The sequence below is a fragment of the Gopherus evgoodei genome, chromosome 13 (genome assembly GCF_007399415.2).
Source record: "Gopherus evgoodei ecotype Sinaloan lineage chromosome 13, rGopEvg1_v1.p, whole genome shotgun sequence".
Taxonomy (NCBI): domain Eukaryota; kingdom Metazoa; phylum Chordata; order Testudines; family Testudinidae; genus Gopherus; species Gopherus evgoodei.
In genome coordinates this window covers 19,818,012-19,829,410 of record NC_044334.1, presented here as the reverse complement: position 1 = coordinate 19,829,410, position 11,399 = coordinate 19,818,012, and the positions used below count along the sequence as shown (strand labels likewise).

Here is an 11,399-nt window from a genome sequence, read left to right as displayed (position 1 = left end):
GCTTCTATCCCCATCTGCTGCTGGCCCTCACTCACTAGCTGCTTCCTCTCCAGCTCCTGTCCCTCTGTCCCTCTGCTCTTTCCCACCCTCTGGCTCCTGCAAATCCCCCTCATTCCTCTGCATTCCAGTCAGACAGCTTCTTCTCTGTATCATGAACACTGGAACTGGAGATAGGGAGCCTTTGTTCCCTAGGGAGACTTATTGACAGGACACCAGTGGAACAGGAAATGCAGGAAGTTAGGCTGGAAGCGACTGGAAGCTACATGGATAGAGGGAGGCTATGGGGTTTAGTAAAGTTCCATTTGTTGAACTTAACTTGGATTCAGCTTCATAATTTTCAAATAAAACATTGTAGCAATGTCAGAGCTGTGAGTTCTCTGAAATGCAACAGCAGGGACTGTGAGCCATGGAGTTTGGTTTGAAGCCCTGGATTTTGAAGACATAGAACATGTTAGACTATGGACCTGGTGGAAAGAGGAGTTTGACCTGTACACAGACCTAGTCAGGCAGGGCGACTACAATGGAAAAGTAAAACTATTTTATCATATTGGGGAGCAAGGCAGAGAGATCTTCACCACTGCCACAAGCCTCACAGCAGGCCTAGGAGCCCTGGGAAACTATTGTTCCCCAAAGCAGAACAAAAGTGTGGAGTGACACAAGTTTTTCACTACAGACCAGTCCAAAGGGAGGGATAGACCCCTATGTTGCAGCCTTACACAGGCTGCTACATGCACATTTGGGGACTTGACAGACTCCCTGATTTGGGACAGGATAGTCTGAAGCACTTGGGAACACCATCTGTGGGACTAGCTGCACCAGGAAGCATAGGTGACACATGAATTTTGTGTTTGGGGAGGCTGGGCATGAGCGGCAGAAGCTCCCTAGAAGTGGGAGGGGCCATTGATGCCCAGACTGGGGCCATGTCCCCTGCTCCACCCGAGGCACTGCCCACGCTCCACCCCTACTGTGCCCCAAGGCCTTGCCCCCATCCCACCTCTTCCTGCCTCTGCTCTGCCTTTTCCTGCAAGTCGCTCCACCTACCGCTCCTTTTCACCCCCTCCACCTAGCCCCCCACCACTCCTTTCAGCTCCTTCCTGCCTTAAGGATGAGCAACTTGGAGAGGGGGGCAGAGAGCAGCGAGTGGCAGGCTGCGGAGTCCTCAAGGAAAGACGCGGAGCGAGGGCGGGAAGAGGCAGAGTGAAGGTGAGGCCTCGGGGGGAAGAGGTGCAGCACGGGCGGGGCCACAAGGGGAAGAAGCAGATCAGGCACAGGGCCTTGGGGCAGAGCAGGGGTGGGGCCATGGTCTGGGCACCAATGGTCTCCCCAGTTCTTGGGAGCTTCCGGCAGCAGCACTCCAAAGGTCGTGAGCTGGCAGACGCATCTGACATTTCTTGCCCCGTTTGGGGAGGCTTAGCCTCTCCAAGCCTCTTACATCCGCCACTCGTGTCAGGAAGGCAATCTCATATTAAACAGGTGCTTAGACATGAAGCATGCAGCAGAAGCCTCGAGAGAGGATGAAAGCGTAGGAGGAAGACACACACCCAGAAGTACAAGCAGTGAGACAACTGCAAAGACAACCAGATGGCCAGTGTTCCAATTCCACTGTGTGATGCATTTACTGCAGAAAACAGCACTAGCAGGTAAAGGAGAAGTGCCCTGCACTAATATAGCATTGTGTTGTGTCAAGTTGGACCATTTTAGCAGTACGTGCAAGAGCAGAGCCAGGTCTCAAAGATTAGTCAGACTTGTACAAGAGAGGGATGGCACATCAGACAGCAGGGATGATATCATGACTCTTTCCATCAGTTTGAGAAGTACCAGGTTCAGGTTGTCAGGACAGAAAAGCAACAAGAGACAATATCAACCTCTGTGCATGCAACAATGTTAATAGAGAAATGCCCTGTGCTATTTCAGCTGGATGGCAGGGCCCCCTTCAGTGAAATTCCTCAGTGTGAATTGCACTTGAACAAACCCATTACAAAGAACAGGCACAATGTACAATGAGAAAATAATGTAGCTCGTAGGAAAATGTGACTTTGTAATAACTTACCTGAAAAATAAGAAATGGTACCAATTGAAGTTTGTGGTGGTGGATGGCAAGCACTACAGACTCCTCTTGGGAAATACAGCCATACAAACCATGGATCCGTTCTGGGTTCAGCTTCAGATTTTATAGCTGCAGTGCAAGAAGCAAAAGGGAGAGTCTCATAGACAATGGAAACAACTTTAAAAGCATATGGATGTTTTCAACAACAAAGGGTGCCTCGAAGGAAAGCTAAGACTGAAAGTAGACCCCACAGTGGAACTTGTGTGCTTACGTCAAAGGAAAATTCTGGTGGCAATACATAAACTAGTATGCAACGAGCTTGAAAGTCTATAGAGCAGGAGTATCCTAGCACCTATAGAGACCAGTACAGCCTGGGTAAGCAACATGGTGGTGGTAAAAAAAGCCATCAGGCAAATCACATGTCTGCATAGATTCAAAGCCACTGAACTGGATATTGAAAAAAATGCCACTCTCCACAATTGATCACATATTGCCAGAACTCCAAGGCCAGAATTTTTATATTCTGTGATGTGAGGACTGGGTTTGGCAAATAAACCTTGATAAAGAGTCCAGCATGCTCACAACCTTTGCTGCGTATGGCTGCACATGTTAATAGATATAAACCCTGCCCCAGAGGTGAGCCAGATAAGACTCACCCAAGTGCTGGAAGGACTGCCTAGGATGAAAATAACTGCAGATGATATCCACATTCTAGATGAAGGTAGCAATGTCACAGAAGCTGAACAAGACAGAAAACTAACAACTTTTCTACAGTGATGCAGAGACATGAATGTAAAACTCAACTCAGAAAAAATAGGACTCAGACAGCAGGAGGTGAGCTACACTGGACATCCACTTACAGCAGAGGGACTAAAAATAGATCCCAAGAAGATCAAGTCAGTCAGACATGCCAGCTCCAATGGATGTGAGAGGGGTACAGTGCTTCATAGGAATGATACATTTTCTGTCCAAGTTCTATTCACATGTGGCTACAATAGTGCAACCCATACATCAGCTCAAAAGGCAGGATGCTGAGTGGGACTGGGCAGGTCCCTAACAGCAAGCATATTACATGCTTAACCACAACGGATGTCCTGGTCCTGAGGGACTACCAGCCAGGAGAGTCACTGACACTCCAGGGTGATGCATTGGAGAAAGGGATTGGGTGTAGCTCTTTTGCAGGAGCAGTCAGTCACTTATGCCAGCAGAACCCCATCAGACTGAACAGGGATATCCCCCAAAAGAGCTTCTGGCTGTCATATTTAGAGTGGAGTGATTCCATCAGTACACCTATGGCCACCCAGGAATAGTTTAATTATGGCAAGGCCTCTTCTTAATGTTCTAAAGAGATTGCAGTGCATGTGGATGTGTCTTCAGCCCACCAGGTAGAGATAATGTGCAGGCAGATTACTGGTGTTAGCTGACACCTGAGCAGGGCATTTACCCATCATCCGTGAGCTGGGGGAAGGGGAATCAGAACACTGTATCCATTAACATGCTGCATTATCTCCCAGTTTCAACAGCGAAGCTGATGGAAATCAAAGAGGTTACAGAAAAGGACATCTGACTACAGGCAGTATAGAGATACTAGCAGGGTGGCCAGAAGACAAAAAACATGTACCGATAGGAGCAGAACTGTATTTTCAAATTAAAAATGAGCTGAGTGTGCAGGATGGAATCATATTTTGAGGGCAAAGCTATTGTCCCTGCCTCATTATGCAAGGATATCATGCAAAAAATATGCCTTATACCTTGGCATTGACAACTGTCTTAGATGGACTTGAGAGTGTGTTCACTGGCGTGGAATTAATACATAACTGAACTCCTTAGAAGGGTGTGACCACAGCTGGTGGAGTGATACCTGCCAACAGAAAGACTCTTACTATATGAATTGCCCACTCAACCCTGGGAAAAGGTGGGAGAGGACTTGCTTACCTTCAAGGAAAGCCAATACATAGCTACAGTGGATTACTAGTCCAATTTTTGGAGGTTGATGCCCTACCTGTTACAAAAAGGAAATCAATGCTTGGCAAACTGAAGATCCACTCTGAGATATGACATTCTAGATTCTGTGCTCAGTGACAACAGACTCCTGTTTGGCTTGGAAGAATTCCAGGAATTTGCATATAAATGGGAGTTTGACCACCACACCACCTCTCCAGCATACCCGCAGAGAAATGATAAGGTGGAATCAGTTGTGAAAACAGCTAAGACTCTTACACAAGGCTTTTTTCTTCTGGTTCATACTCCTTGTTAGCATTTTTGGCACACAGGAGTACCTCATGACAGGGATGCCAAAACTGTCTAGCACAGGCACATGGGGAGAGCAAAAGGCACATTCCTGACACTTGGATGGCCATCCTGCCAAATGTTAAGTCCTTTCTTCAAAGGATGGACTTGGTAGAACTTCTCAACAAAACTGCTGTAAGAATTTTTTTTAACATGGGGAAAACATGTTTTTATCTAATCTCATTTTTGCCAACATCTGAACTGTTTATCTGAAATTTAAAGGAGAAAAAAGTGGTGAATATGAGGCATTGGGGGAAATCAGCCTGAGGCATGGAAAATTTCAGCCAGAACAGTGTAAATTTGGCAAACTTATGAGCAACTGAAAGCAGAATCTTAGAGTGGAAAGTATTGAGCAACCGTAGTTCTGCCTATAACACCATATTTTATGGAGAGTTATCTGAGCTCTTATCCCTTTGTGATGTGAATCAGAATTTTTCCCATTCAATGATGTTGGGCCAAAAAGAACAATGGATTTTCTCTCCTCTTTTTAAAAACTTTTTCTTGAATCTATTACTGACTAAACCTTAGTCCTGGGTAGCAAGCAAATAACTTCACTAATCCCAGTTTTGTATTGTAAAATAACAATTGGAAGTCACTTTGGAAGAGGTGGGTTTCTATTTCCTCTCTTTACTCATGGTTCAGCTGAGAGTTGTTTAAAAGTTTTAAACATAATGCCAACCTTTGATTCATTGACAGATGGTATAAAAGAAGATTAACAGTTCACCAAGTTAAGCCAGAGTTCTCAGTCATTCCAGTTTTGCGTGCTGGATCTGTTACTAATAGACATCATCCTGTTTCTGAGCTGACTGGAAAGCAGCACTTGGTCCCAGGACATTAGAGAGAAAAGGTGGGTTGAGGTAATATCTTTACTGGATCAACTTCTGCTGGTGAGAGAGCCTCTTCCTCAGGCTCTGTGTGTCTTGAAAGTTTATCCCTCTCACCAACAGAAGTTGGTCCAATTAAAGATATTAAAGCTGACTGTCCAGTGTGGCTTTACTTTCCAGTGTGAAAGTCACTAATGTCTCTTCTTTCTTCCTTTGCTGACTCCCTTTGATGGCCAATCAGAGCTGAGTGCAGAAATTATAATCTCCACTGATGTTCTTCTCCATGGCTGGGATACATTTCTTCCTAAAATTTAACTTATGGAATTCCTCTTGGATTTCAGTGATAGACTTTCCCTTTGTTTCTGGAAGCAACAGGTAGATAAAGATCCCAGAAGTGACAAGAACTCCCATAAAGATGAGGAAGAAGAACTGACCTAAGTTCTCCTGGGGAAAAAACCTGAGAGAAATATAAACAAATCTTCTGACTTTCAGATTCTTGAATGTGACTTAATATCTTTGAAGTCAGATAATGTTTAAATAAAGGAGAAATCAGTCTTTACATGTTTGAGTTTGAGATCAGTTCAGTCTAAAACTGAAATACACCACCTCTGTTTCGTAAGTGGTCTACATCAAGCAGGAGCCAAAAGATTCCAAACTGACCCAGCATTGTGATTTACTGCTTTTTATTCATCCCCATTTTCCTGCAAAGCTACTAAGGTGGTTTAAATTAGAAACAGTTGGGAAATTTTTCAGTTACAATCACTTACCACAATGAATGGGAAAATCATCCAAATCACAAAGATTCCAACCCAGTTGAGGGCCCCACCAATCACAAAGGCAGATGGTCTGGATGTCTGGTCAAAGATTTCAACCCTAATGGATATTGTGGCACCAGCTGAAAGGAAAATGAAACATGAATAAGTAATAATTGCTGTGTTGTTTTCTTAGCTACTCTGTTTCCCTTCACCTTCTTTCTTTCCTTTCTCCCTCCAGTGAAAAAAACTTTCAGTAAAAGTTGTTGGTGAAAATAGATAACCAAACTATCTTGCTAATATAATGGCCAAGGTAAGAGGTTGTATGGGATGCATACTGAATATAGAGCTGAAAGCTAGGATCTTGTGAGTTCTGATTTCTTTTTCTCCACAGAAACTTCACTTTGCGAAGTCAAACAATAACATTTTTGAAAATGTCAAATAAATTTGCAACCTTAATTTGGCCCCTTTGTGTGTATACATAATGTATATGTTTTTTGTCTAATTACAAAATGTCATCTTTTTTGAGGCTGGGGTCCAGCGAAATAGATGACTTCTCATTTGGGAAGTAGTGTTTGAATAGATTGTTTGAGGGTGAGTTAAGAACCTTTCTCCATGCAATGCAGCATTGTAATGCAGTGATGAAACGTTGCAATACGGAATTGTTCCCTTTTAATCTGTGCTGCTTGTGTATGCAATCCTTGCACACAAGGAGGGAGCAGAATATGACACTGACCAGGTTTTATCAGTTTTCTGCTGTTGCTGCTGCTGCTCTAGGGACCTGTATTTGTAAGATGATATTGTATCATAAATAGACCTGCACTATAGTCGCTCAAGGTACCTCCTTATATTTATACTCCTCAATCCAGTAGTCCCACATCACAGTGGGAATTTGCAAATGAGTCCTATGTAATAATTTTGACATTCGATTCTTAAGCTTGTGTGCTTGCATTACTCACCTTCCTAGACAGAGTGCATGTTAGCTTGGCACAGAGTTAGGTGTCTTCCTTCCGTGGCTAACAATTGCAGCACAAATTGACATATGCGGGAGGTAGTCCCACTACTTATCACTCCAATGATCTTCACTAGCTATCAGAAACAGCTACATATACCGGACACTGCAGGGACAGATCCAAGAATGTCATGGTAGAACATATTCTTCCTTCCAAGAATGCTGATGTGTGGAATCTTGCAGTACTCAAAACTATCACCCTTTCTCTTAAATATACATTTGAGATTGTTTGTGAGATTCTGAATTGCTATGGACTCCCATGTTAACCAAATACCAATTATACTGAGTCTATAGCATTTTCAAGGCTGCATAATAGTTTTGAGACTTAAAGTGAGGAAGAACTCAGCTGTATTGATGCCACAAATCTGCAGGGTAACTGTAATAATAATTATGGTATACAACTGCCAACGCAAGGATACTTCTTTCATTAGCTTCAAGACACTGAGAATCTTGGTGCTTTTCATTGTAGCCTTCTCCTTCATCATGTCATCAGTCTCTGCTTGATGAGTCCCTTTACCCTAGAAGTGCTTCATGGCTGTCCATGAGAGAGAAAAAAGTCCATCACGTTAGTCCATCTCTGTTATTCAGTTAACTGTTGAATTTACTGAGTAGATAATGCATTAATTGTTCAGTACCCGCATTGATTATTCCATTGAACTGACAGGCCATGTCTCATTAATCAATCAGAATGATCAGTGCAATAATGAAGTTAGCTGGTAATAGTAGAAAGCTAAAGCTTCCCCTAATACAGAATTTTACAAAGAAAAGGTTGTCTACTAATTTAGACCTGTATCAAAATCTGTAGGTCATCTGTATTCACAGAATCAGCTTAGTAATGGGCAGTGGGGAACTTGGTACCATCTAATATCACACACACCCTTAACAGGTGCTATTAACATCACAAATCCAAAAACCCAATAGAAATAAAAGTGAGGGCCAGGGAACTCTCTGTTAACTTTCAGGCAACCTTCCTCATCTCCTTTACATATCAGGAGGTAGGGTGGAGACTCAGGAAAGAATGGCAGAGTGACCAGCTGGATCAATGATGTAATTCCACAGGAGGCCTCAGTAATGGCCACAGTGATTCAGTTCCTAAATACTCCCTGGAGCATATAAAAATGTAAATATTATAAAATAGAAGTTCAGCAGATTTTGTTTTTTGAGAGATGCATGGGCAAATGGAAAACTATGAACAGAAAGATAAAGAATATAGAGAAATAAAGATAGGTAGGGAAGTAAATGTATTCTACCTTTGTCCCATAATTTGACCAAGGGTTTTTCCCAGGGCCCCAAAAAGAGGGATAGTAGAATTTGCAAATCCATGCAGCTTCTTGGGGGAAACCTCTCCAGCATATTGAGGATGTAGAAAAATACATAAACCTTGAATTGAGGAGATGAAACAAGACCATTATAGGAAATAAAATAGTGTAAATTAAAAAATTGTGTTTGGCCAGAATATAAGATGCCTCATGACTTGTTTATTGTATATCAAATATGGGGTCAAACAAGACTAAAGCAATCCACTATCTTTGCTGACTCTTCATCTACTGGGCAAGCTCTTTCTTATCCCATCCTCCTTGTGCATCATACACCACTAATCTGCAGTCTGTTTTTTTTAAAATGGGGGCAAGAAATTAGGAGTTTTCCTGTGAGTTGCATCATCATTATCATCATCATGCCTCCAGTGAATGACAGCTGAAGATTTTTAATGGAAATGAGAGACTACAAAGGCTCATCAAGTGAAAACCTTGTAGCAGTATTTGATCTGCTTCTAAAACCATACATGCCTCTCTCCTCAAACTTTTCTGAGGTCATATATCAGAAGTGTTGGTAAAGTACATTTTTGGGTACTTTATGGGATATTTCTGTAGCAAAAAATATTGGATTCCAGAGCAAATCATGAATATTTTTGTCATGTGTATCAGTTTTGCACATTACGTTGTTAATGTTGCAGATTTGGGGCAAAAAGTGCTATTTGTATCTTTTAATGAGTGAAATATTTAATCTGAACACAAAGGCATTTAAAAATAAATATTACATCTTTTGGATAAGTAACAGGTTTCCCTTAGTACTGTGATCTCAGCATACCTCTGTTTGATACTAAAGTAAACAAGGTTCTGATATTGTCCTTCCAGTTAGCATATGATAGCAAAAGCGATAAAGGTATGAAACTCTGTTGAATCAAATCAAATTCTGTCTGCACGAGAGCTCCTCATAGAAGAAATTACAGAGCATCCCAATGCATGGGCAAAAAAAATAATACTGCCATTCAATGCCTTATATAAGTTTACAAAAGTTTTTATTTCAAAATAAGAGATTCCTTTCCAAGGTAAGAGGTAGAATAGGTATCCTTTTGTGCAGGTGAGAAATCCAAGACATAATGGCATTAGCATGGGAAGTTTTTATTGACATCTGAGCCACCTGCCAGGAATTACTTTTATTAATTATCCCAGGTCATTTTCCTAACTCAAAGGAGTTCATGTGTTGAGGGAGAGGTAAAGAGAGTGTACTGAGAATTTTTACAGAGATAAAATAAAATGGGTGAAGCTCTGAATAGAGTTTTTCTTGAGAGATTTATGAGAACATTAGATTTAAACTGTGCTCTGTTTTGTTTTCCAGTATCATTGATCAGAACCATATGCTGCTAGAACTACAGCTTGTAATTGAAGTAGGCTAAGAACAGTATGTGTCTATTCATTTCTTCCCCATCAAGAAAATTACACATTATACTGTAAGCCCAAACTTTCCTCTGCCTGCTCTAGGGATTTTTTTTTTTAATTAGAATTTTGCTTTTTGTCAGCAGAATTGGTAACATTTTGATATATGTAAGAATAAGTGTTGTCACGGTCTCTGGATAGGTTACCCCTTCTGAGACACTTTCCCAGTCCCCTGAGGACATCCATTTCAGGCAGCTGGCCTGTTCTTCCATTTCTTCTTGGGACAGGATCCTGCAGTCCAGCCACACTCTGCCTGGGTTTCTGGCTGCCAACTATGTTACCTAGGCTTTGACCCTGCAAGAGTTCTTTTTTGGGAGCCTGTGGTCAGAAATAGCATGCAGTGACACTAAAACAGTTTCTCCAAAATAAAGTATGGTATATTTTACCCAAATTATACACAGAGCTTAGAGAAATAGTCAACAATAACAGAGACATCTACACACATTCTCTTGCCTGTGCTTGGCTTTCTCCTCAGGCCCCTAGGTAGATATGACTTAGCCTTGGTGCCCAGAGAAGACAGGGGACAAGTTACAGCTTGTTTGCAGATGACTCCCTGCTGAAGATCTGCTGAATGCACTCTGTCTTGGGTGTCAGCCTTATTGCATGCTGACTCTGTGTCCCTTTATCAGCTTCTAGCTGACGTGACCTTCCCCCACTATCCTTTCTGCCAGGACACTGTTTTAACCACTGTGGGTCATTTGATCTCATCCCTAGCCTTGAGAAGAGAAACACATCCTAACTAGGATTGTGCCAGCCAAGTAGATTCTTCCTCCAGTTGATGTCCCAGCTATTGTTGTCTTAACTCCTTTGCAGTGGGTATGTTAGGGGCTTTTTTATCTGTATCATTGTTTACCCTTCCTGAGTTCCTAAACAGCTCCCCTTGTGCAGCCTCCTTTGATTTGATTACACATTCAAGGGGGTAACAATTCCAGTTTGAACAGAGAAACAGGGTAATAAACAATCAATATTAATAAGAAATGATACCGACATTTCCCCAGTTTGTCACACTGGGCTGTCTGCTCCTTTGCTCTACACTGCAGGCACAAAACAGCTCTAAAACCACTGTATCCAACCATGGGAAGGTCAGCCTAGTGTCAGAGGATTCTCTCATGACCTAGTGCCAGAGCAATGTCTTCTACACCAGGGGTTCTCAAACTTCATTGCACCATGACCCCCTTTGGACAACAAACATTACTACATGACCTAGGGAGGGGAGGTGGGGACCAAAGCCTGAGTCCACCTGATTCCCACTGCCCTGTGCGAGGTAGGGGTCAAAGCCAAAGCCAAGGGCTTCAGTCCCAGCCCGGGGGCCTGTAACCTGAGCTCACCCCCCAGGGTTGAATCCCTGGGGCTTTGGCTTCATCCCTGTGCAGTGGGACTCGGGCTTCAGCCCTGAGTCCCAGCAAATCTAAGCCAGCCGTGGCGACCCCATTAAAATGGGGTTGCGACCCATTTTGGGGTCCCGACCCACAGTTTGAGAACTGCTGTTCTACACCACTCCCTCTTCCTGCAGCCTGTGTAAGAGGCATGATTTGGGGGGAAAGGGCAAGTTTGGGACTCTCTTGTGATTGGTTGATCCCTGACTGCTGTGTCAGCCGCTGGAAGCCTTCCAGCTGCTCTAACTTATGCCCAGGGACTTTCTTTGCCTAGAGCATGTCTAGGATTGGAGGAGGCAAAGGTGGGTTTTACATCACCTTGGCACTTGCAACTAATCTGCACTGTGTACTTGGGTAACTGCTTAAATCACTTCTTACCCAT

General features: G+C 42.9%; 1 protein-coding gene across 1 annotated transcript; it reads right to left on the bottom strand.

The window, feature by feature from the left end:
- Window positions 1–5,397: 5,397 nt before the first annotated feature.
- Window positions 5,398–11,399, bottom strand: LOC115661079 (solute carrier family 2, facilitated glucose transporter member 11-like). The gene is given in 7 exon segments (XM_030583205.1): window positions 5,398–5,604; window positions 5,928–6,055; window positions 7,250–7,442; window positions 7,839–7,990; window positions 7,993–8,027; window positions 8,175–8,304; window positions 11,396–11,399. Coding segments are annotated over 7 exon segments (849 nt in total).